This window comes from Apodemus sylvaticus, chromosome X, assembly GCF_947179515.1.
Source record: "Apodemus sylvaticus chromosome X, mApoSyl1.1, whole genome shotgun sequence".
Classification (NCBI taxonomy): Eukaryota; Metazoa; Chordata; class Mammalia; order Rodentia; family Muridae; genus Apodemus; species Apodemus sylvaticus.
This window is the reverse complement of record NC_067495.1, coordinates 31,051,132-31,078,939: the sequence shown is the minus strand read 5'-3', so window position 1 is coordinate 31,078,939 and position 27,808 is coordinate 31,051,132. Positions and strand designations below refer to the sequence as shown.

General features: G+C 38.3%; 1 protein-coding gene across 1 annotated transcript in view; it reads right to left on the bottom strand.

Annotated features, from left to right (window-relative positions):
* Cdkl5 (cyclin dependent kinase like 5) overlaps positions 1–27,808 on the bottom strand; it is a 211,988-nt gene that overhangs the window by 51,930 nt on the left and 132,250 nt on the right. The window contains exons 7-12 of the mRNA XM_052171250.1: positions 26,993–27,052; positions 24,262–24,352; positions 20,144–20,333; positions 12,286–12,366; positions 6,421–6,572; positions 149–1,115 (exon numbers count right to left, since the gene is read on the bottom strand). Coding sequence (XP_052027210.1) covers positions 149–1,115; positions 6,421–6,572; positions 12,286–12,366; positions 20,144–20,333; positions 24,262–24,352; positions 26,993–27,052 — 1,541 coding nt within the window. The remainder of the gene's footprint in view (positions 1–148; positions 1,116–6,420; positions 6,573–12,285; positions 12,367–20,143; positions 20,334–24,261; positions 24,353–26,992; positions 27,053–27,808) is intronic.

Here is a 27,808-nt window from a genome sequence, read left to right as displayed (position 1 = left end):
CAGAAATAATCCAAAGAGTGCTTTCCTTCACTGCCCAATGAAAGTCAGTCTAACTGTAGTAGGGAGAACTGAACAGCAACCTTATAAATAGTCCTTGTAACACTTTCCCAAGATAAGCCAAGAGATAGACCCGAATGGCACGCGGTACCTGGGGTGATAAGAGCTGCAAGCTGTTGGCTCTGGCCGCCATCCCCTGCCCTATGCTCAGGCTTCCATCAAGGCCTTTCGCCCTCACTTTGTCCCGGGTCACATACATGGAGTGCCTGTGAGGACGCTGCTGGGAGGAGAAGGGGCTGGTGTAGCCTAGCCCATAGGAAAATGATTCATGAGGTGCAGACAGCGAATGTGAATGGCTGCTATCCATGTGTTCAGGCAGCTTCAACTCCTCCATGGTTTTTGAGTGTCTGGTGGTGGTTCGCCGCGAGTCCAGAGTGCCCTCGTTTCGAGTATTTCGACCGGAAGGACTGAGCAAAGTTCTCGTATCAGTGTGCCTGGTCGGGGTTGGGCTGGTGGGAGAGTTTAAGTCCAAACAACTGGATGGGAAGTATCTACTGGTATTAGTCTCTGTGATTTGGGCTCTGGCTTCTGAAAGGTTGCTCACAGATTTGGAGTCACTCAGCGCCCCATGGCTTTTGGCCTTTGTCCTGTATGATGGACTCCTGGAGGACTGGGGGATGGTGTCGATATAGCTGTGCCGACTCTGCTTCTCACTAGGCTGCAGGGTCCCAGCTTTGCTCTGGCTGCTTTCCATGAAGGAGTGCCTGTTCTGCTGAGATCTGGTGCTGGACTTGAGGTACTTCGTGCCTGGACCTTCTGGAGGCTTTGGGTCAATATTGAAGTCAAACTCTGTTTTGGACTTGGCTTCTTTTGGACTGAGAAGGTGTGGTATGTTATTGTTGGTGAGATCTTTACTGGAAGAGCCAGGCTGGGTGCTTGCTTGGTAGGTTTTGCTGTGCATTGGGCTGAGAGTTGCTCCCGCAAGGTTTCCATTTAGGAAGCTTTCATTTGCAGGCAGGCCTTCCTCAGCCCTGGGCAGACCCACACTTAAGTTCTGAATATCCTTGCTGTTGGATCTGTGGTGAGTTTGTAAAGCGGCACCCTTGGTGGATTGGTTTCTGAATTTAAAACAAAAGATGAAGATCAGTTCCCTTTAAGAGGAGGCAAACAGTATAATGTTTAAAACAGGTAAGCAAACCCACAGTAAGCTAAAAGAGACCATACTTAAAACACCTACATCGTTCACGGAAGGAAGGAAAGAGTGGAAAGAATTTAAGAGCTGGAGAATGGGAAGGGTTGCTGTTATCTGGATCTGGCATGGTTGTTATTTTTGCTGCAGGAACGGTTCCCTGAACAAGACTGGGCCCAGCAACACTCCATCTTGAATGCAGGAGACCCAAGGCCCTACCCTCCCAAAGGAGCTATACAGACACTTAAAAGTTGCAGAGAGAGAGGTAATCATATCCTTTGGTAGTGTAGGGATATATTGCTCCCACTCAACAACCCCTTATGTGTTCATGAAGGCAACCCTAGTTATATGCATTATGCTGGGCACAAACACACGTCATGAGAGTCAGATAGGGACTTGGGAAGAAGAGCTTTGTTGGAAGGAATAAAGGATGAGAAGATAATAGCAGTGTTTTGATTAAAGGAGAGAGGGAGGGGGAGATAGGGGGAGGGAGAGAAAGATTGAGATTTTTCTAAAGATGGGAAAAAGAAGGCACTCAAATGACTAAAATCACTATGTCAGATGTGTCCCTATCAATAACAGGCAGGTTTCTCAGACTAAGTCACTGAATGAGATAAATCACTTCCTGATGAGGCTGTTTTGGCATCCTTAAATGCTTGTCTAACTCTTGCTGGCTGCCAACACAGTCGCTGATGCAGAGTCAGGTAAAGTATGCTTTGGCTATGACTGCCTGGTACAGAAGAGCTAGTATGAGTAAGAGCTAGCAGACTGCTGACAATGTCTGAATGTCAGTAGGCAATGCTTAGATTTGAAGGTTACTGTGTTCCTTGAACTTCATATTCTTTGTAAAACCTGTAGGCTGCTTCAGACACACACTCACAGTAGTTTCACACACATGCCAACATCTTTTTAGCCTGTAGAGTCAACAAGGGAGAATTCTAGTGATGCAAAGAAAATGACACTCGGAGAGAAATGTGAACTGACTAGTGAGGTTTGTTGGAAAACATGATGATCTGTGTTTATGCTTTAGAGAAGTGGCAATTACGTTGGGCTCTTGAGATAGCTCCTTGTACATTAAACAGAAATGCATCACTAACTGTTTAGATATTTCTGTGTAAACTAAACAGGAATCCTATACTGGAACACAGGGTCTTAAGTGCTAATTGCTTGGTAAAAGGCACACTTTAGTCGCTTCTTCATTTCACACTTCATTATTCCAAAGTGACTGAGCACTTCTTTAGGACTCGAAGCTTCATTTCCTACCTAGTGTAATATACAAATAGTCGTCCAGAGAGAAACCTTGTCTTCAATTTAAAAGCAGAAAATGACATTCTAGAAAAGACAGCTTGTTGTAACAAAGGATGAGACTGTGGCTTGACATAGGTTTCACAGTTAGGAATGATTTATCCTTTTTTTTTTTTTTTTTTTTTTACTATGAATTTAGAAAACATTCCAAGTATTGCTACTATTGAAGATCCATTGATTTGAAGATTTTTTTCCATCAGAGACTAGTTGGAAGAAAAGTCCTTTTGGGCTGTTGCTATTTAATAAGAATGGCAACCCACATAACTATGCCTTCTCATTTCCCCAGATTTAGAAAGGAATTACAAAGGTAAATTACATTTGTTAAATGATATACAGAACATATGTCCAGATCAATAAAGTGCACTGCATCCATGATAGGATCTGTGAAATTGATTCCAGAAATGGTAAAATAATTTATCAGACACATACATACACTGTAGGGGGTGGAAAGAAAGGGTGGTTTGTTGAGATATATTGCAAAGGGTATACTGGGCAAGCTCCTGGACAGAGAGAATCTAGTGTTCAGAAGAAGGAAAAGTTCTTTTTGTAGCAGTCAAAAGGAAAGTGGCTAGGTCTTACGGGATGATCCATCTGTGTGTCCTATCTAGATAACTAGTGGATATTTCCTTAATAGGCTAAGAAATAAATTATGTTTTTGATTTTTGAACCTAGCCCTTAACAGCTGAGCCATCTCTCCAGCCCAGCTGTTTTTTCTTCTTGAGATTGGTTACCTGTATAAAGACATCGTGCATTACTAGGAGCCAGACTCTGGATACTTTGCCCTAGGACAGAGTGTAACTAGGGCTGGTTAAAACTGGCAAGATAATGGTTCTGCTCTTTTTCTGTGCTCCACCTGCTCTAATGTTAGAATGGCTCAGCAATGGCCTCCACCCAACAGCAGCATCCACTCAGTCTATGTATCCTGCAGGCATTAGGTTTTAAACCACCAGAGTTGCCTGATTATTTACATCTTGGCAGCCAAAATATTTCAGCACTTAAAAAAAACTCAATTATGATATTTAATTGTATGCACAGATAGATCTCAGTAAATACGTCGGCTATTCTCAATTCTCTCTCCAGTCCTGGGCCTCAAGCCCACGGGAGACTATGTCCCTCAGGTTCCTAGCTGGCTATCTTCTGGTAGGACTGGGCAGGAGAAAGAAGTACCACAGGAAAAGGGAGAAGGTTGTGGGGGTATGGGGGTGGAGACAGACTTCCCTGTTTCTTTCTAGCCATACACCCTGACTCAAGTCCTAGTTCAATTCTTCCACAGGGCTCCTTGCACCAAACTCTAGTTTTCCCTGAAATCATATTTTCTCCCTTTCCTCTGCAGAGGAAGATATAGCAATGGCAGAAATTCTTTAACCATAAATAAGGACTAGGAAGGGAAGAAAACAGTGAGAAAGTTGCTAGAGCTTCTAGAACCATTAGAACTACTGCTACACAAATCTACGGTGATCCTATATATTCACAGCAATATAAGAGAGAGGGAGCTATAAAGTTAACACAGAAACAGCTGTTAAAGGTCCAGATTTATCACATGTATGTATGCATGCATCTAAGTATATATGTATGTGTATCCTAAGCAGTTACTTTCTGTGTTTCCATCTCAGGATTAATCATAAGCAACAGAGATTTAGACATACAATAATTCCTATGTAGAAAGGGCATCACATCATCTTCACATTGGAGCTCTGTCAAAGCACAACAATAAAAAGCAGCTTTGAATATTTCATAGATCTCTTTGACATACAACTGTAAAGAATCTGCGTTAAACTGCTAACCACTCAAAATGAATTAATGCATAAATCACTCAATCACTTGCTTGTTTAGAGATAGGGCCTTGTGTAGTCTATATTAGCCTCAAAGTGCTCAAGGCTGGCCTTGAATTCCAGATTTTCCTGCGTCCACTATCTGAGGGCTGGGATGACACGTGGGCATGACTGTATGGCTAAGAACCACTCTCCTATGGTTGGCAGAGTAGATAAATGGGTGAAAGTAGCCAGGTGTGGTGACACAAACCTATAATCCCAGCTGAAGGATAACTACAAGAAGAGGTCAGGGCCAGACTGGAACATTCTACAAACCAACGAGCAAATGGAGACAGAGGCACAAAATCATTTTCATATATGGCAGGTGGTAAAGCAGAACCATTGAGAGAACCAGCACAGTCAAAATAGCATTGCACCATGCACACGAAAGGAACCTCAGGGAAGCCTGAAGGTGACAAGCAGGGGACTCAGTAATGACTGAGTTCACTAGTTTCTAGAGAGAAAATGATGTGGGTGCTAGTGAGCTCTCCAGGGACAAGGCAAAGGAGTATGTGGGTGGGAATCAATAAGTATGCTGTTGTGAACAAATTGAAAATTGTTTTAGAATCCCTGTGGGGAGACACCAGCTAGAATTCACATCCCTGGCAAGATAGGTTTCTGGGGAGTAAATATAGGATACAGGCAATAGTGGGGGGGGGAAGGGCCTCAGATGATATAAGATTACTAAAAGATAAAAACCCCCAGGACTTTCCCTTTGGTATATTCAAAATATCACCAAGACCTAAAAATGAATCTTTCCAGAAATTTTTATTTACTCACAATTCCTGTTAAGTTAGTCTCTGGGAGACTAACAATAGGTCTCCTTTCAGACTACAGGTTATATCACTGATGACTAGAATACAACTCACAGATTTATCATTGGTCTACCGCACTTTACATCATTAAGAAAATTTACTTTGCAAAAGTAACTTAGAGAAGTCATGTGACAATTCAAGCAGAAGGGAGACTAAAATCCCCGAAACCAAGTTGGGCGTAAACCCAGCAAAGATAGGAGAAAAATGTCAACCAGCCAAGTGGCAAGGAGCAAGCACATGCTGAACCTTACTAAACTCTTGTGGATGTGAAGCAAGAGCACACCAGCTAAGAATGGCTAGAATCTGTGTCATAACAAGCGGAAGGCGTTTCTGCAGCTAAGCAAAGCAAATACAGGACCAACTCTTCTCCTAATTTATGGATGCTTTCCTAGGCAGAAAAGTGCTAGGTCTTGACCTTTCAGAATTCTAATCTATTAAGAATAATTTTCCACATACAGAAGGGAAAATGTGTGTGTGTGTGTGTGTGTGTGTGTGTGTGCCACACGAAGGCCATCTGACTGATCCAATAGAGGGGAGGAGGAAGAAGGGCAAAAGATAGAGGGAGTAGAAAAGGAGGGAGGGAGAGGGAAGGAAAGAGATAGAGACAGAGATTGGGTGATTGATTCAAGAAAAGTTTTCAGCCAGATGTGGTAATGGGCCTGTGATTGGCACTCAGGACAAAATGGGTAAACCCTGAAGCCTGTTTGACTACCCAATGAGTTTTTCAATGCTAGGATTATAGGTATGCCTAGGCAAGAAACACATTTTTTAAAATACTATGCTCAAAAGAGCTATTTTAAAATGCACTACTCTTAATTATTGATCACTATTTCCCTATGCTTATTTTTATTAAAAAAGAGTTCTTTCTCAACTCAATGATTACAAAGGCAAGAGCAATAAAATCACAAATCCCTTCTAAATAGGGTGCCTCTGCTCAGTTCCCCACATACACAGTGTCTTCATTTCCTTCCAGGAACCCTCTTCCTCTAGTCATTTATACAAAATGCTAGGTCTCAATGCTGTCTGTGATGCTGGAAACTTCCAGAGTTGCTAACCCAATGCTACCTTTCCAAAGGAATACATAGGTTTTCATCATATACTTGTTAAATAATAAAGTCTTTAGGAGTTCTACACAACTCATTAATTATAGTTCTGAATCATGTAATAAGCATGAGAAAGGTATTTTTGAATAATGAGGGCTTTCCTTCTTTTCTTTAATTGCATAATTTTAGCAGCCACCTCCTCCACCCACATCTGAGACCCGCCTGCATTTGTATTTCCTTAGAAGGGAAAGAATATTTACCTATTAGACAGTGTGCTGCTTTCCACATGATAAGGTTTCCTTTTCGTTGACCGTGAGGGAGACCGGTCCAAAAGTCTCTGGGTCTGAAATGTAGGGTGATTCAAACACTGCTCTGTCAAGTATCTGTCAGCTGGGTCCAACTTCAGTAAATTCTTAGGAAATAAAAGTTTAGACATGGAAAGAAAACAAAGTTGAATTTAAACTCTACCAAAAATCTTATCTTTACTTCCTAGAAAAGAAATATGTGGTCACTGCAAAATACCTAGTAACAACAGCTCAAGGAAAGAAAAGCATAACATCAAAATCACTTTGGGGTGGTTGGAGGGAGGGAACTGGGGAGGAGAGGGGTTAGGGAGGGGAACAGGGAGGAATCAGGTTGGGGGAGCATGGAGGAGAGAGTAATGGAAGAGAAAACTGGATTTGGGAGGCATCTCTGGGATGATGGAAACCTAGGAAAATGGAAACTCTTAGGAATTTCTAAGTTTGACCCTAGCTAAGACTCTTATCAATGGGAGATACAGAGCCTGAACCGACCATCTCCTGTAACCAGGCAAAACTTCCAATGGAGGGATTGGAACACCAACCCAGACACTAAACCTTAGACCCAGAACTTGTGCTGCATACAAGATATTCAGGGATAAATGATGGAGCAGAATTTGAGGGAAGAACCAAACAATGATTGGCCCAGCTTGAGACCCATGCCATGGGAGAGAGCCAAGCCCTGACACTTTTAATGATACTCTGCTTTGCTTGCAGAAAAGGACCTAGCATAACTGCCATCAGAGAGGCTTCATCCAGCAACTGATGCAGACATCCACAGCTAAACATTAAGTGGAGCTCAGGGAATCCTGTGGAAGAGGGAGCAGAGGGATTGAAGAAGCCAGAGGGGTCAAGGACATCACAAGGAAACCTACAGAATCTACTAACCGGAGCCTATAGGAACTCACAGAGACTGAACTGCCAACCAAAGAGTATGTATGGAATGGACCTAGGACCTCTGCATATATGTAACAGCTGTAAAGCTGGGTCTTCATGTGGGACTCCTAAAACAGGAGCAGGGGCTGCCTCTAAATATACTGCCTGTCTTTGGATCCCTTTCTCCTAACTGGGCTGCCCTGTCTAGCCTCAATAGAAGATATGCCTAGTCTTACTAAAACTTGATATGCCAAGGCTGGTTAATACCCATAGGAGGCATCCCTTTTTCTGAGGAGAAGGCGGGGGGGGGGGGGTGAAAGGGAAGGACAAGAAGGAGAGGATAGAGGGGGAAGCATCAGTAGGGGAGTAAAGTCAATAAATAATAAAAACACACCCATAATCTCACAAATATAGTCCTCTTGGTAGGAAGCTTTCTAGCTCTGTTTGTGAATACCATATATAGTCTTCCTTCTATAATACTTGGCTCATGATATATACATGTTTTTATATCCCATTCTTTTCACTTACTTTATGAAAAAAAACTTTTGCAATTTAACTTAAGTATTTAAAAACCTTTTAAATAAGCGTGTATTTACATTCATTTTTTTAACCATCTTCAAAATACCCATTTATTCTTTCTGGAGAATATTCTTTCTGGAGTGCAGTCACCAGTATCCTGTGCGTTCTCTATGAGGTATATTCCTCATATACTTTCATCTCATTCTTTTAATTTTAGACCAACAGTAGTAAGCACTTACAATACAATGCTGAGATCATTCCATATAAGTACAGAACGTCAAGTCTGTGTGTATACTTTATATGCTGTTTTCAGAAATTCCAAAATGACAAATATTCATTGTTTCCTTTACTCTGAACAGTGTGGGAACACATCATCTTACAATACACTTTTGGGAAAAAAGGGGACTGAAGGCAAGGCCTTGTGAATACTAACCAAGTGTATTACAACTATGTTACATCTCCAGAGTTTACAACAAAGCTTTACATGATTGCAGATAGTCAATTATCATTTGCTTAGCAAGCATCCTACTACTAGACAGTTTCGACAGCCACCTTTCACAATTATGATTAATGCTATGACAAAAACACTTGAAGTCTAATGGATTCTTAAGGGTGATACTGGTAGGTATGCAAAGCATCAAAGAGTCTTTTTCTCCATGGTGCTAAATTACCTCTTAGGAAGGTTATCTCAAATTATACTCCTCTCAAGAAGCACATGAGTCTATCCATTTCTAGGAAACCTCATCGACCACAGGCATTCTTATTCTTAGTAGCTGCAAATCAGATATTTAAAAGATGCTATCTCAATATGTGTGTATGTATGTATGTATATATGAATGATACATATGTATGTATGTATGTATGTGCACCACATGTGCAGTTGCCCCTCCGAGACTGGAATAGGACACCCCCTGGAACTGGAGTTACACAGAGTTGTGAAAGACCACTATGTTTGCTGGGAAGCAAACATGGGTCCACTGCAAGAGCAGTAAGTGCCTTTAACCACCGCATCACTGCTGCAGCCCCGCTCACAGATGTCTCTCTTACCTTTGACTGTTAGCAATGCTGAACACTCTCACATGTTCCCTGTCACTTCTGTATGCTCTTCCATCCTTTTCCTGCTTTTGCATCTATCCTCACTCATTTCTAAGAGCTCTTTGTTCAGTCAAGCACCCAACCTATGTTTTATGTAGAGTGTACTAGCATTTTGACAACTGAAATATTCCTCCCCTCCAAATATTTTATCTCTACTAACTGTACAGGATATTTGATTTTGACTTATAAGTTGATCAAATATTTTTAAAAACCCAATAACCAGCATATCCTAACATGACATAATAAAGCTCTGCAATACACTCTTTTAGGTGTTTGGTTTTTTTTCTCTCAGAAAAAGGAAGAAGTGTAGAATTCCACTATTCACAAATTCATTTCTAGTTCAGTTTGGTCTCATCCATAATTAATATCTTGAGTTAAGCAGTGAGAGCAAATTTGTTTCCAATAATCCAGACTTCAATTTCAATCTAGTACCACAGAACATTTCAATTCTGGCCCTACCATATACTGACATATTCCTTCTGATCCAAAGACTCTAAGTATTGAAATTCAGCCACTAATTACATGTGGATTTATATCCATATTAATTCAGACACGATTGCAAACTTATGTAATTTTTTCTCCCTTATTATAGAACAAAAACTGTGACGACCTTAGATAATAGTTCTAACAGCTAGCATTAAAATGGGTTAAAATATAAGATGCTCATTAAAAGGAAAATCAAACTCAAGAAATTTTTTTTAAAGTTCAAAGCACCATGACCTTTCAGGAGGGAAGGGGTTGTTTTAATTTATTTGATATCATGTAGAAGTTACAGCGATAAAAAAGATTTATATGTTATGAATGCAAATGGCCATTTTAAAATTACTATAAAGCATGAAGTCCTTATGAACAAAGTATGAAATCTACCTAACAGTTTTTAAAATTTAGCATGTTGGGGGTATGTGATTTTTTAAAAACAAAAGTAAAGCAAATAGAACTATTGTAGCTATTTTTAAATGATTAGGGGCATAAGTACACATTAATTCTAGTGATTGTTTTCTCTCTACTGAAACGGTAGCTTAGCTATAAAGAGGTACAAGATGAGATGAATGTTTTAAGTATTAGATGTGGGCACAGTTATCAACATGCATTTAGGGAGCAACAAAGAGACTAATTGAAAGGAGAAAGGAAGGTTTTCATTTTAAAAATTTATCTTCAAACTCAGATAAAAGAATGCTGATGTATATATTCATATATAATTCAATAATAATCAGGTAATATTAATCAGTGACAAAAATAAAAATTATGGTTTCAGAAGGAGGCAAAGTGGGCTAGGAAGGTAAGACTTAGGAAGGATCCAAAGGAGGCTTCTCAGTTAGTAACTATGTTTTTATATCTCAATTCAGGTAAGAAAACAAAAATATGCTTATAGTATAAAAACTGAGATATTTAGATATGATATGAATACTTTTGATTGTATAGTTTGTGTGTATATGGGTGTTTTGCATGAATATATGTCTGTATATTGTATGTGTACAAGTGCCTACAGTGGTCAGAAGAGATCATCTGATCCCCTAAAACAGGAGTTAAAGATATTTTCGAGCTGCCAAGTAGATGCTGGAAATTGAACCTGTGTCCTCTAGAAGAGCAGCCAGTGAGTGCACTAAGCCATCTCTCTAGGCACCTAAATTTGCATTTCAATGAAAACATTTGCTTAGTTTTTAAAGAACATCAGCAACAAACACATTAAAAAATAGGAATTATAATGTTTACTTTCTAAGCCTTTTCTCCCTCCAAACCCTCCTTCAAGTTCATGGCCCCTTTTCTCACTAATCATCATGGCATTTTTAACTAAAGAAAAAAACACAAAAGACAGGAAACATAAAGTTGTATTTAATTCCATTTTCTACTCTGTTCTATTTATATTTATATCTGTATCTATTTATATTTCAAATGAGTAAGGCCCAGATTGATTAAGTATTGACTACATGAAAGAAGGTACTGGCAAAACCTAACTGAATTACCTAATAATTTCTGTCTAATTAAACTGAAAGAGTGTTGAGGGTTCATTAAAAAAAAATACCAGTTCTCAATCTGTGTTAATAACATCAGCGCTTCATTAGAGTTTCATACAACATAGTATTTGATGTGTAATTAAATTAGGGAAACGTTGAGGCAGAAATGCTTTACTGTGAGCATGCCCTAAAACAGCAAAGTTTTAAGAACACAGCTCAGTGAGCTTGCCACTGTGCTAAGTCTGTCTTTTAAACTTTCTACACACAGCATATCCTGTGTACATATGACAGCTTAATGAATGAATGGGCATAAAGCAGAACTAATCCATAAGCAACCATTGATGTTCCAATCTGGAACAATCAATGCTTGCCTGTACATTTACTTCTTGAAATGAAAACTGGGAAAATATAAAAAATAGTTTTCACTCAAGGGACCAGTGTCTGCTGAGGTAGAGAATCTTTGTTTACTTGCTTATTTTTTAGACAGAAATCTTTGTACCTCGAGCTACCCTCAAACTTAGAGCAGTCCTCCTGTTTCAGCCTCTCAAATGCTGATATGATAAGCATGTATCACCATGCCCAGCAAGACAATCTTTAATAAAGAATTTTGAGGCTAGAGAGATAACTCAGCAGTTAAAGCACTGGCTGCTCTTCCAGAGGATCTGGGTTTGTTTGATTCCCAGCACCCACATGATAGCTCACAACAGCCTGTAACTCTGGTTACAGGAGACTTGATGCCTTCTTTTGGCTTCCATGGGCACTACAAGACATGGTGTATAGGCAGGTATGCAGAAAACACACACACACACACACACACATCTTTTACAAAAAGATTTAAAAGATACTTTTAGTAGTTTGGAGTAGGATATCTTTTGACAGAAAGACTAACATGAGGAGAAAAACCAGGCCATGATGTTAGTGGTGATCCTGTTACATCTAAAGAAAAGTCAGAAACAGCGACCTGCCACATGGAGAAGAGGCACCGTCCGATGACACAAACCAAGAGTCCCTGATTCAAACTCTAAAGACACTATAGAGTTAATGTTATATAGAAATAATTATACAATCTTTTGTCTTATAACATTAATTTTAAGATTTGTTTTAAGGCCTATGCTGAGTAGTTCTTGAGTGCCAACAGATATTCCTTATTCTGCCCATTTTAGGAAAGTAATTTAGGGATTACATGCCCTTTTCTAGATAGTCTGAGACAACACCAGATTCCTGCTGCAATTATAAACAAATTACATGCCTTTTAACATGACATACTCCCCATTAATCATCTACTAAGAAAACATTTAATTCATAAAAGCATGCTAAGAAGTATGCAGAGGAGCATCCATAAACCAAAGGACTTTTTTTTAAACAAGCATACTTTTCTTACCTTCATTAGATCAAGTAAGACACTATTTAAAATTCCAAGGTATCTTCTCTCTAAGGACTGAGGATGGTTAACTGCTGGAAACTGTAAGGACAACACAGCATGAATGTTAGCATTTGAGGAAGGGTATGTGTACATATGTTTGCACAAGGCAACATCTGGGCAGAAATCATTGCCCTATTGTCAATCGGAGTTAAATTACTATTTATATATTAGTTTTGGTCTCTATATATCTTAGGTTATCAATTAATAGGACTAAGTATTAAATACTGGGAAGACATATAGGTGAAAAATGATACCTAAAGCTAGACAGAGAACACCGAAGCTTGTAAAAGGAATAAAAATCTGAGCCTACTGAACTTGAATCGTGTCTGCTTACACAATTTGCTTCTGAAACAATTTATAGACAAATACTGCCAGAATGAAGAACTAACAGTAGGGTCATGATATGATATTACATACAAATGTCTTGGCTTTTCCATCAGAATGTATAATTTACTCCTGAAAATTGAGACATAAGAAAGGAAAATGGCAACAAGAGGCCAGAACCTGAAAGACTCTATTTGAAAGAGTGAACTTAGGCATTTGGTCTATTATTGTTTTTTGGTTTTTTTTTAAATATACTCTTCTAATGATCTGTTTATAAAATCTTAAAGTTGTAACCAAGGTCAAACATAGGTATCTAGACCAACAAAACCTTCATTTATAAATAAAGAAGGGTCAAAGCTTATTTTGATGTTGTATCCTTCTACCAATCTACATTTGACAGTATCTTGAGTAGTATTGAAGCATTGAGTAAGATATTGGCAGGACACATTCACTTATACACCTTCCAAATGTTGAGTGCTAGTTGCTTGTAATACATATTTCTGTTATGCTAACAGAAATCCTTAAACATGCTGAATGAAAGGACTGAAGGACTAATTATGTAGTAACACCAAAAAAGATATTAATAACTACTTGTGCTACCATCCCCACATTATATTCTGTAGGGCAAGAGACAAACTTGAGAATTTTGGTGTCTGGTGGAAAAGGAACTGATGAACTGTGCATCTGCAAATGAGAAGCTAAAGCCTGGCCAGGTGGCACTCAAGAGGATGAGGCAGGAAGGGCTTGGGTGTGAGGACATAGCCAGCCTCTGGCTATACAAGAACATGTGGGTATCTTGGACTCAACTTTGAAAGAAAAACAGCAATGTAATGCTGTGAACGGCATTTTAAGTATTATTATCTTTACATTATAGAGATAAAATGATCAGAAAGTTCAAATGACTGGTTCAAGGAAAACTACATGATTAAGGAGCAGAAGCACTATTTACATCTAAGCCTGAGATCCCAATGCACACTCTCTTTCCAAAACAAAGTACCTCTCCCAAGGGAGCTGCAGAAGTTCCTTTGGATGCTACTGAAGCATTCAGTGTAAAGGGAGTGACACCTGTCATGCCGTGATAAAAGATCCTCCACCAAGAAGCATCTTAAAAAATGCTCAACTTCATTAGTCATTAGGGAAATGCAAATCAAAACAACCCTAAGATTTCATCTTACACCAGTCAGAATGGCTAAGATTAAAAATTCAGGAGGCAGCAGGTGTTGGAGAGGGTGTGGAGAAAGAGGAACACTCCTCCACTGCTGGTGGGGTTGCAAATTGGTACAACCACTCTGGAAATCAGTCTGGCGGTTCCTCTGAAAACTGGGCACACCACTTCCAGAAGATCCTGCTATACCACTCCTGGGCATATACCCAGAGGATTCCCCACCATGTAATAAGGATACATGCTCTACTATGTTCATAGCAGCCCTATTTATAATTGCCAGATGCTGGAAAGAACCCAGGTATCCCTCAACAGAAGAGTGGATGCAAAAAATGTGGTATATCTACACAATGGAGTACTATTCAGCCATTAGAAACAATGAATTCATGAAATTCTTAGGCAAATGGATGGAGCTAGAGAACATCATACTAAGTGAGGTAACCCAGACTCAAAAGGTGAATCATGGTATGCACTCACTAATCAGTGGATATTAACCTAGAAACCTGGAATACCCAAAACATAATCTACACATCAAATGAGGTACAAGAAGAAAGGAGGAGTGGCCCCTTGTTCTGGAAAGACTCAGTGAAGCAGTATTCAGCAAAACCAGAACGGGGAAGTGGGAAGGGGTGGGTGGGAGGACAGGGGGAGAGAAGGGGGTTTACGGGACTTTCGGGGAGTGGGGGGGGCTAGGAAAGGGGAAATCATTTGAAATGTAAATAAAAAATATATCGAATAAAAAAATTAAAAAAATACATAAAAAAAAGATCCTCCACCAATAAATTTTAATTAAGACTTTGTTTTTATATCAGTGTCTCAACCTGTGGCTTACAACCCCCTTGGGAATTGAATGATCCTTTTAAAGGGGTCATATATCAGATGTTCAGATCAGATATTAACATTATGATTCATAACAGTAACACAATTTCAGTAATGAAGTAGCAACAACAATAATTTCCTGGATGGAGGTCACCACAACATAAGGAACTGTATTATAGGGCCACAGCATTAGGAAGGTTGAGAACCACTGTTTTATATTATTGTACTACATATCTTTCTTTTCTTTCCTCAGGAAGGACATTTTATTGAAGGGAAAGTTAATCCTGAAAGCTAAAAGCTCTTAGAAAGATCACAATAAAGAACATCGACCAGGACAGGGAGTTCAATGTGAGATTGTCTCTCTTAGGAATGTCAGAAGCTACACGCATAAACCCTCACCAACAAGGACTGTCCAGACATAAGGTAAACTAGGAGGACACCAACAGATATGCTAATTTGGACATGAAAAGTTCATATCACCTCAACCATGCACAAGGAACTATAGGCGACTAAGGAATGCTGAGAGCAGAAGAAACAGTTTTTCCCAGCTAAGCGCAGATCAACTGGTTATCTAATAATACCTAACAGTCAGCCTTGAAAACATACATACATACAAGCAACAATATATAGACTGAGCAGGTTATAAATGGAATATTTATTAGCTTGGCAGTGGTGGTGTACACCTTTAATCTCAGAGCTTGGGAGGCAGAGGCAGGCAGATCTCTGAGTTCAAGGCCAGCCTGGTCTACAGAGTGAGTTCCAAGACTACACAGAGAAACCCACATTGAAAAGTAGAGAGAAAGAGGGAGAGGAGAGGGGAGGGGATGGAGTGGGGAGAGAGAGAGAGAGAGAGAGAGAGAGAGAGAGAGAGAGAGAGAGAGAGAGAGAGAGAACAGAAGGACACCTACATGGGAGGATTTGGAGGGAACAGGTAACCTTCCATGATGGGACATTGATAATTATTTTTCCAAATAATGAATATAAGCAGAATGCCATATTGTGGATTTTTCAGTCTATATTCAAGCATCATGCTTGAAAAGATACTGACTTGCTCAGGGTTTACAATAAATGCAGTCCATGGGTCCTATGTGCTGAGCTGTCTGTCATAAACACTCTCAAAATATATCATAACGGAAGACTGTTTCTTCAAAAGACATTGCTAAGCCTCTAAAGAGACCACACTAATTTGGTTAAGACACTATGAACACTTCAGACTAAAATGTAAACATAGTGAAGTCTATAAAAATCAAACCGCCCTGGAAGCAACAATTTCCCTGAAGGATATTTACACAAAGCTGTCTTACTCTGTCTAGTATTTTATAGATATCAGGGTTCAGTGGGGATGTCTGTGAACAAACAGGACCATTGACAAGAAAAGAAAAATATGATTTCTTGGGGGGGGTCCTCTAAATGTGAATGTGGCCTCTCATTCAGGTATGATTTATTCTTCAAAGAAATATCTTAAATTTCAAATCCTCCCTAAAGCTGTTCTAATGAAATACCAAATATGATTTCTAACTTTCCAGAATATGTGATTTGCTCATGGTCTAAAACCCAATGAAATATGTTCAAAGTAGAACAATGAAGTCCATCGCAGCACAGCATGATTTCCTATAAATTTATACTTATCTAATTACTTCAGTATAAAATTATTTTTGCATTTTATGCTAGTAGTTTGTTTTGTTTTCCTCTATGAAATTCTCATATCTATGTGGCATAACCACAGCCTATAATACCTGCATTTTAGATGTTAGAACAAGAGGATCATGAGGTTAAGGCAGTCTACGGTATATGGAGTTCAGGCTCACCTTAACAACTTAGTAAGACCTCCAAAAATCAAAAACAAAAATCTAGCATCTATGAAGAACTAAAGAAACACTAAACACCCAAAGCCCAGACCATTCAATCAACAAATGGGTAAATGAATTGAATACATTTCTCAAATGAAGATATACAAAAAGCCAATCAATACTTGAAAAATGCTGACCAACCTTACCCATGAGGGAAACCCTAATTAAAACTGCCTTGAGATTCTATCTTAATTCCAGTCAAAATTAAGGAAACATCAGGAAATGCTAGTGAGGATGTGGGGACAGAAAAATCCATATTCACTGCTAATAGGAAGGTAAACTTATGCAGCTACTATAGAAATTAGTATGATGCTTCTTCAAAAAACAAAACAAAAACAAATAAACAAACCACAGAAACAGAACTACTATCTCATCTACCAGCTATACCACTCTTGGTCTCTGCCCAAAAGGAATTGACAATGGCATTCTACAGACTTACATGAACATCCATACTTAATGCAGCATTGTTCACAATAGGTAAGATATGGATCCAGCCTGGATGCTTACCAAAGATAAAAAGAAAGTGGCTTAAAAGCACAATGGAATTTCATTCAGTCATCAAGAGAAAGGAAGTCGTGTCAGCTGGAGAGAAATGCATGAACTGAAGATAACCATGAAACAAGATAAGCCATACTCAAGAAAGCAAGTGTAAGCTGTCCTCTCATACATGCAATGTAGATTTCACTCTGAGGCAGAAGGAAGAGGTCTGGACAGAGGGGGAGATGAAACGAGCCAAAGTAGTGGGCAAAGAAAGAATATATCACATGCTTTATCTCAGATGCAGTATCTAGATGTGTGTGTGTGTGTGTGTGTGTGTGTGTGTGTGTGTGTGTGTGTGTGAGTGTGTGTGTGTGTGTGTGTGTGTGAGGGGGGTATTTTTAGGGGGATGTCAAAGGGACCAGCAAGAGAAGGGAGGAGGAAGGGTGTGGGAGGACAATGAGGGTTGTGAATAAAAACAAGATACAATGATATACATGTATGAATGTAATGAAAATTATTTTATATGATAACTAAAAGCATAGAAACAAAGTTGGAGGGGGGTAAGAAGACCTGTATGAAGGGTCAGCAGAGAGAGCATATTCATTTTGGGTTGATATTACAATAGGAGGAGAGGTCATGCAAGGTAAGAACGCTCCCAGGAGAAGAAACCATTAGTCCTAAGTTCAGAAGTATGAAAACCTCAGGATGCCTATAGAGGTCAAAAAGAAGCAAGTGTGGTGAGAATCTGAAAGAGGCATATGGAGACAGGTATGAGACAAGGTCAGGTAACTAAAGGGCTTCAGCCATGCAGGATGGCAGGGAGTATGGAATGATTCTCAGTGAAACAGAAATTCAGTGATTATGACTATTTTTATTTTACTTGTGAACATATTTGCCTTTCTGATAGTCCAAGAGCAAGTTCTATTTGTTGGCACATTTTTTAGCATCTAGGATGAGAAATGTTCCATAACTGTTAAATTAACTTGTTGAATTACATGTTATTTATAACCCAATCAATGGTCTTTTTTTTTTTCTTTTTGGCTAATAGAAGCAAAGATAAAAGGAGACAAACAAGTCTGAAGCAACTTAGGCACATTTGGAAGAGGACATGAGAGCAGAAAGGAGAGAGGGGAATGAAAAACTATGTGCACCTAAGTCGGGTTCACTTCTTCCAAGTGGGCTGAGCTCAGCAGGAGCTGGAATTGTGTTGCACATCTGCAAGTGAGCAGTAGTGCTCTCAAACAGAAGCTACCTGAGATCCAGAAAGTCAAAGATAAAAACCAAAGGGCTTTGCAAATGGCAAGATAACACCATGAATTGGTCATACCATGTTAGTTGATGGTTGCTGAGGGAAGAAAAGCCATTTTCCTTTGGGGACATAGCTGCTGGTTGGTCACTCATACATACATAGAGAGCACTAACTGAACCTGGGGTTAATAATGACAACCAGGATAAAAGTAATGGAGGACAGAAAGCTTAGAGGAAGATGTAGTGGGGGGACCCTAGAGGGAGTTGGAGAGAGGTAATGGTGGTTTAACATGATTGAAATACATTGTATGAATATACAACAGTTTTAAAGAATAAAAAATAGATTTAAAAAGATAAGAACATAGTTTGAGAATCATACACTTTTGCATTGGAAAAGAAAATAAAAGATGGGAAGATGAAATTATGTAATAGTTTCTACAATGGCTACAAATTGATGCTTTGGCTCAAAACTTTAAAAGCTGCTTTTGTGAGTAGATGGAAATGAGGATTCTATATATCACTCGTTACTCTGATGAGGTACCTCGGGCAGGTACACGCTCCTCATTTGAGCAAAGTTTATAACTTCAAAAATGTTTTTCAACTTCATTAGTCATTAGGGAAATGCAAATCAAAACAACCCTGAGATTTCATCTTACACCAGTCAGAATGGCTAAGATTAAAAATTCAGGAGACAGCAGGTGTTGGAGAGGGTGTGGAGAAAGAGGAACTCTCCTCCACTGCTGGTGGGGCTGCAAATTGGTACAACCACTCTGGAAATCAGTCTGGTGGTTCCTCCGAAAACTGGGCACCTCACTTCCAGAAGATCCTGCTATACCACTCCTGGGCATATACCCAGAGGATTCCCCACCATGTAATAAGGATACATGCTCTACTATGTTCATAGCAGCCCTATTTATAATTGCCAGATGCTGGAAAGAACCCAGGTATCCCTCAACAGAAGAGTGGATACAAAAAATGTGGTATATCTACACAATGGAGTACTATTCAGCCATTAGAAACAATAAATTCATGAAATTCTTAGGCAAATGTATGGAGCTAGAGAACATCATACTAAGTGAGGTAACCCAGACTCAAAAGGTGAATCATGGTATGCACTCACTAATAAGTGGTTATTAACCTAGAAAACTGGAATACCCAAAACATAATCCACACATCAAATGAGGTACAAGGAGAAAGGAGGACTGGCCCCTGGTTCTGGAGAGACTCAGTGAAACAGTATTCGGCAAAACCAGAACAGGGAAGTGGGAAGGGGTGGGTGGGAGGACAGGGAAAGAGAAGGGGACTTAAGGGACTTTCGGGGAGTGGGGGGCTAGAAAAGGGGAAATCATTTGAAATGTAAATAAATTATATCAAATAAAAAAAATCAAAAAAATGTTTTTCATTATATTCTCAGCAAACAAGTCTTATATAAGGTAACGAGGCTTCTGACTTCTACAAAGATTTAATGTTTCACTCTTAATGCACAAGAAACACCTGTGAAGCAGCCTCTTCAAATCTGCAGCATGCAAGAATTCATGTCTGCCTTCAAGTCACCACAAACCAAGTTGCCTAAGTAGAGAGCAGCTGCTCGCACATTTCTATCCTCTGGAGATGCTAAATAGTTTGAATGAAGAGTGTAACATACAGGTTTGGAATAAAATAATATACATGATAAAATGATTTTGAACAATCAGTCTTTTTACATATTAGAAAAAAGACATTAGCAGCTCCTACTTGAGAATTGTGATTATTTTTTCTTAATTTCACAAATACTATAAAAGAGTCAGGAATAAAGTGTTACAGTGAGGATTAAAAACGCTGTGATGGAAAGGGAGGAGTGAGCAATGCAGAGCTTAGGATTCCATTGTGCAAGGGACAGCAAGTTAAATACTGGCTGAGTGCTTCCATTTTGGATTTTAGCAAAGCCTCTTACCCGGAGTCCATGAAAACGAGGATTACTGTAGAAGAGCTTCATCTGCTCAGATGGAAGTGGTCCTAGCACCTTCTGAATAGTGAAGAGTTGGTCAATTTCACTTTCTCCAGGAAATAATGGCTGTCCATCACTAAGTTCTCCAAGAATGCAACCCACTGACCACATGTCCACTGACTTTCCATAGGGGGCTCTGAAAAGCAAAAGAAGAGATGGTCTTAGTAACAAAAGACACAAAATGGTTTAACAATTCCGAACTTATTTTGGACCAATTCCTGATGTAAAGCATGCATGCGCTTTAAGAAAAGTAAGACTATAAATAAAGAATTAGAGCCATCTAAGCAAACATTCAGAACACAAGTCCATAACCCACACTCATAAAGAAATCGGTATATATCTTGAACATGAATGGCTTTAATAAACCTAATGTACTGTACATACTGGGTAAGAGTACCTCACTCATGGAATGGAATGTTCCCAGGAAGTGTATTTTCAAATAATTATCCTTCTAGTTTGCTACGTGTCAAAATTTATATCCATTTTTGAGCTTTAGTCTGGTAGAATGTGCCATTGTTTTGTGTACTTTAAACAAATACTGGATGTTATTTAACTTCTGGTTGTTTAGTATCACAATTTCTAACAGCTGAGTTACTTAATTATAACTGTACATTATATGGGGCATTCTGATAGCTACTTCTCTCAAATCATATTTTAATGTACTTAGGACTTTGTAGTTCTCTTCTAGGACTGAATCAGTAGAGAGCTTTAGAGAGTCTGCTATAAAGAGTTTGCTACAAATGGAGGCCATAAATGAAAAACCCATGGCTCCCTCAAAGAGCTCAGTACCTAAAGTCTAGAATAAATTAAACAAAAACTATATATACAGTTCCACAAATAAATAATCCAAGACTTAAAAGTGGAAAGAAGAAATAAAATACATGAAAAATAATCTCAAATGAAATTCTAGAATGCCATCATAATAAAAATTTTAAACTAAGGACTGTTAGCATACATAATATATTTAGGTTAATAAGTTACTGCAACAATAATTCAGTATTTCATTTATCTCATTTCCTTCCCACAAAAATGTAAAACCACATGGAAAGCTCTTTTAGATATTTTTGGTAGCTTTCTGGGCAATGAAGCATACTGATTTCAAAAATATTCGAGAAAAAGAAAACTTGTCCTATGGTACTGGATTGAGAAACCTATGGAAAAACCTCACACATTCATGACAAGCTATTTTAATCCTATCATCTAATTTGAATATTTTATGCAGCTGAAACTATTTTTGGATATCAAGGACAAAGTCCTTGGAATGTATAAACATGTAGACACTTAATATAAAACCAAATATGAATCAATTTCAGTAAAATTTTTACACACATAATATGATACTTAAACTAGTCCATGACAATCAGCTCAAGTTGGCTGTGCTGAGCTCTATTTTTGGGAACTGTCACACATATCTAAATATAACCTCAGTTTTCCAATGGGTGCCATTAGAGAACAAATGTTCTCTAAAGATTCATAATAAAGCTACTCTCACAATACCCTCCATGGAACTATTTTATAGGAAAAAAAAACATATTTTAGTCAGGGGGTGGGGGTGACATACACCTTTATTCCCATCATTTGAGAGGCAGAAACAAGCAATCTCTGTGAGTTAGAGACCACTCTGGTCTACAAAGTGAGTTCTAGGACAGCCAAAGCTTGTACACAGTAAAACCATCTCAGGAACAAACAAAACCAAAACAAAAGCACATTTTAAAGAGTCCCTCTACCATACTTGGGCTCTTGGTTGCAGTTTTAAGAATGATTTACTTCCTACTCATATTTTCATTGGCAAATAGCATCCAGTAAATTCAAATTCCAAATCCTTCAGAGAAATATAATACAGTGCCATGCATCTACAAAGTTACTCAGGAGAAATGCAGATGGAAATCAAGAAAACCAACCCTAAGACCAAGATGAGAAATTAGAACAAGAAGCTGGGGAGATGGTGCAGTGAGTAAACTGTTTGCTATGTAAGCACGAAAATATGAGTTTGGATCTCCAGCACTCACATAAAAATCTGGGTCTTGCATACTTGTAATGCCATCACTGGGAAGCGGGGACAAAAGGATCCTGGAGGACTCACTGGCCAGCCAGTCTAGCCAACCAAATGAGTTCCAGGTTCAGCAAAAGACCCTATCTCTAAGAAATAATAAGAACAAGAGAGGAAGAAACTCGCTCTCAACCTCTGACCTCTCCATATGCACTCAAAGTGGTATGTGGGTGCATATACATATGTGCACATGCGCATGCACGTGCGCACACACATACACACACACACACACACAAATTAGTGCAGAAATCTAAAACTTGATCCATTTAAATGATGGTGACTAATCATAATTTACTTTGCAGGATAAAGCAAACTTTTGATTTAAGAGAATAAAGATTTTTAAAACATGAATAATTTTTATTGACTCTAGATTATCAATAAACCAAGAATTGCACCAGATGGTGGCTGGCAAACATTAGAAAATGAATACTTAACATTCAATAAACTCTCAATGAGTAATACATGTAGTCCTTAGTGCTATAAGAACTAGAGGAATTTATATTGCTATTAAATAAAGGGTATCATATTCTCCCAAACACATGTGCACGTTACATAAGCAAAATGTGGTAAAACCTACAATTTGTGTAATTTTCATTATTTATCAACATGACTACTTTTATTTGTTTATTTGGGTATGTTTTCTTTCTCTGTTATTGGGTTCCAAGGAAGGCACTATGACTGAAAAAATGAGAAAATAGCATAGGTAGAGATGAGAAAAACCTAGAATAGGTAGAAAATTATTAATGAGAGTATGTGATGGAGATGCAGAATTCAGGTTCGTTCTTGGACTCTAAAGCTAAAATGCATTAAAAAAGAACATTATCAGAAGCTTTTCTAGTATTGACAGACAGTGACGGGGCTCGAAAAGTGGAGAGGTGAGCAAAGGGGATGAGTGTGGAGATGTTGCTGAAAAAATCAGCAATGTCGGTTTAAGAGGAATAGCCATTTATCATCCAACAAAATTTACATTGTTCAGAAGAAAGCTGATAATTGGTTCAGTATTTACCCTGTGTCTAGCAAAACTGCTCAACAGAGATTTAAGTATGTATTTAATGTAGCAACAGATAAGCCAGAATGTCAAACTGTCCCCTTGTAATTCATCTTTAATACTTCTCTTTATCAAGAGGTAAGTTTTTTTTCTCCATACTTTGAATTATGGTTTGGTCATGAGACATGCCTTGGTCAATAAGGCAGATGCCATAGGAATCGGGCATTGGAAAGCACCTTTGCCTTAGGGCTAAACTTCCTAATACACAAAATTCTCCTATCAGTTTTGGAACTTTGGACTAGCTTATGGAAAGGTAAATCCTGATGGATTCATGATAGTCTGCCAGGGGCTAAAAGAATGGATCCATTGATAAAATGCATGCCTTACAAAAAATAAGGATCCGAATTCATTCAGTCCCTAGAATCCACGTAAAAATGTCAGGCATGGTGGCACACACTTGTAATCCCAGCACTGGTGAGGCAGAGAGAGCACATCCCCTGGGGTTCACTGTCCAGGGCACCTAGCCTAACTGATAGATTGCAGGCCAGAGAGAGACTCTGTCTCACAAAAGTGACTGGATGCCTGAGGAATGAATCTGGCTTCTATATGCATATACACACAGCTCCAAGCTCCTCCAAAAACCACACACATACACACACACACACACGCGCGCACACACACACATACACACACACACCTGCAGAGAAAAACAAAAGAAGTCTATCAGACATCAGCTAAAGTTCTCTCCATCAATTAATTCCCAGTCATTCAGCTGGCCCACTAGCATCAGAGTGACTCCAAGAGAGGCCACTCCACTGATCAGTTACTCAGAACTGTGATAAATGAAATGAAGCTTGTTTCATAGCATCAAGTTCTTGGGTGTCTTTATTCTTTTATAGTGAATATGCAACTAATATATGTAAGTAACCAGAGTTCTTATTTTCCATAAGTGATCCGAACAGAAATTATAAAAAAAAAAAACCAATATATATGTATAGGTCACTCTATTTCAGAAAGATAACTCACCCAAGTAGCAGCTCTGGGGATCTGTACCACCTTGTAGCCACATACTCGGTGTAATTTGCATTATTACCCTCTGAGAGATTCCGCGCAAATCCTGAAAGAAAAGCAAGTTCCTGTTGGCCAAATATTTCACCTCTAGTTATATTTTTAAAAATACCAAAAGAACATAAGGACTAATATTGAAAGGACTATTTATTAAGAACCACTTTATTTGAAAGTTAATAGTGTTCATATGTTAAAGCACCGGATGAATCTGCTAGGAACCCATGCATCTTTTCAAAATCCATCCTGTGTTTTTGGAATCATTCAAACCATATTTTCAAATTGGCACATTTTAGGAGTAAAACAAGTGCCCACTCGGGCCAGAAGTCAGTCACACCTGTATTAGTTCTGCTATGTGAGACCTACATTGTATTTGTGTATTTACTGTTGCTGAGCAGTTCCAGTCATTATGTAAACAATTAACAGTTGGCACTGATAGAAACAAGTGGGCTGAAAATTATTCTTAGCCCTTAATGTTGCAGAAGCAACTTAGGGGCATCTTAATTATCGTACAGAGACTAGCATTATTTTTGTCTCTCACTCTTTCCAAAGGTTTAGGACTACAAAATGAAGCAGTAAGATAAATTAATTACCCATCAAACTCATCAACTGTCATAGAGGTTCACCATCAGGGTTATATAAAACTAAAACATTAAAACTGGAGTAAAAATTAAAGTTTGTGTGAGGAATTAGCGTTTCTAGTAGTTTTTTGGTTGTGAGCCTAGTCTTTAATGGCTGAGCCACCTCTCCGGCCCAAATTTGTGTTTCTTAAAGTGAAACAATTAAAAAAAAAAAAAAAGCAGCAAAAAGACAAAGCCCCTAACTTCAGCTAATCAAGTCTTCTTACTGAAGCATTTGTTGAATAACAATGTGCACTTCTGAATAGTGCTCTTCAAGCCAGACAAAGCAGTTGCCTCTCTGCCAGGGAAGGCAATTAATTAGGAAGTCCTTGATAGGACCCACAGGACACAGAACACCACATGTAGCGCTGCCAGGAGGAACTTCCTGAACAAAGAAATAGTTCTAGAGAAACAGTACTCTTTTCCTCTCAATATTAATCATTTCTGTAGGCATTTCATTTGTATTTTATCTTCTTTATACTCTTCAGTTACCTTTATACTCTTCAGATCTTAACATATAGAATCGTGGAGGCACAGTAAATAAGAGTCCTAGAGACACAGAGTCTACTGACACTTTGGGACATAATCATAATTACAGACAGGAATTCATAAATAGAAAAGATTCCTGGAAACCAGTGGGGGCCAAAAAACAGGTTAGTCAGATCTCCTGGAAATGGAGTTACAGGAAGTTCTGAGCTGCCTTGTGGGTCCTGGGAACTGAACCCAGGTCTTTTCAAGGACAACAAGTACTCTTAACCAATAAGCAATCTCTCCAATTTCCAATAATATTCTAAAGAGTTGTCATATTTACAATATAGACTAGTTAAAATGTTAATTTTAAAAGCTGATGCCTGGGAATACACTCAGTTGGTAGTCTCTGCCTAGGATGCAGGTATCTGTAGGTTCTACCTCTAACATTATATAAACGAGGGTGTGGTAGCACATGATTATAACCCCAAAACTCAAGAAGTGGGGGCAGGAGGATCATAAGTTTTAGGACATCCTTAGCTACATAGTGAGTTAGAGGCGAGTCTGGGATACATGAGATAATATTTTAAAATAAAATAATTTAAATAATTAAATAAATTGTTAAATACTAAAGATAACTCAAAATTTGATTATAGTTGTCTAGCTGTATGCTTCATTTCATAAATGCTCCTTTCTGACATATTTTATTGAGCCATGACCTAAACACTCTTAACTCAAGATTTTAGAACTTTTCTAAATTATTTAAAATATTTAACGGCATTCTAAATAATTATCTACACAAGAAACAATACAAATTTTCACTAGGAGTATAATTTTAGAAGTTTTTCTTTTTTTCTTTTTTATCTTTTATTCGATATATTCTTTACTTACATTTCAAGTGATTTTCCCTTTCCTAGAACCCCCTCCCCAGAAAGTCCTATAAGCCCTCATCCCTCCCACTGTTCCCCAATCCACCCCTTCCCACTTCCCTGTCCTGGTATTCCCCTACTCTGTTGCACTGAGCTTTTCCAGGACTAGGGGCCATTTAGAAGTTTTTCTATATATTCAAGAAATGAGAGAATTATAGACCAATTACCAATTTCATTTATTAAACTTTTAACAGGAACAAATGGAAGAATAGAAGTACTCTAAAAATGGCCTTATAGATATAACCACTGTATGCATACCATATATAACTGTGAATATATACAGGCATATATCTAGTAGTTATGACTAAATATAGAATATTTTCTATCAATATTTAAAATATTTTCTTCCTACTCAACCCAGGAATCTATATTGATGGTTCAAAGAAAACTCCAGTTCTGAGGTAATTTGGTACATTACTTATATGACAAGCAAGTATTTACTTCATTAGACAAGTACTTTTCATTAGACAAGTACCTAAATAATTGGTTAAAATTGTAGACAATAAACCATACAACAAAGGAAGCAAAGCTATTCCAGCATCACCTGGCAGCATATAACCCAGCTGAATGCTTTTCTGCTAATTTAAATCAAAACCTAAGATTAGATTTAATATACCTTTAAAAGATAACCATGTGTTTTATTAAATTAATACTCTCAATTTCTTTTTAACTCACCAAAGTCGCATAGTTTCAGGACATCATTGTGGCTGATTAAGAGATTTTCAGGCTTTATATCTAGAATACCAAGAATAAAAAACAGTTAAGTAAGAATGTTCTGTGGTTCACTGATTGACACTTTTAGCACTGCACTGGCTTCTGGGTAAATTCATCTGAGTAGGCTGCCTAGAAAACTGTGCAGTGTACAGAAGAGCAAGACATGCTATGCTGCTTCAAAAAACTTTCAGTCAACTTCTTATCAAGAAGAGCCCTAAACCACCCCCCAAACTCACTCTCTCCCTTCCTCTGCTAAGGCTATAACCTACAACGCGGAGAGGACACTCTGTAAAGGAATTTTTAAATGATTAAATTCAGATCAATATATTTCGAGGAATTACTTTTGCTACCTAAAACACTGATAATACAAAAAATTTGGAGACTAAACCTCAAAATTTTATATCCACATGCTATCTTTAAAACATACATCACTGTTTGACACCAATAGTCAAACAGCATAATGTAAATATTTTATTTTTTAACAAGAAAGTAAAAGAGGCTCTGTATAATTCTTATAGTCACATGCCTATTTAGCTGTTTTTCCATGTGGTTCACAACTAAAACATTTAATGCTGAAGTTATACTAATGAGTCATGTCAACATTCCCATTATTTTCCAATAGAACATGTAAAGATGTTATAGGAATTGAGGAGCAGAAATTTGCAAAAAATGAAGTTGAGCTACTCCATTGAGAGGCACCTTTTAATTTTATTGGTTGAGATAAGGTCTCATGTATTCAATTCCTATGTAGTTAAAGATGACCCTGAATTCCTAATC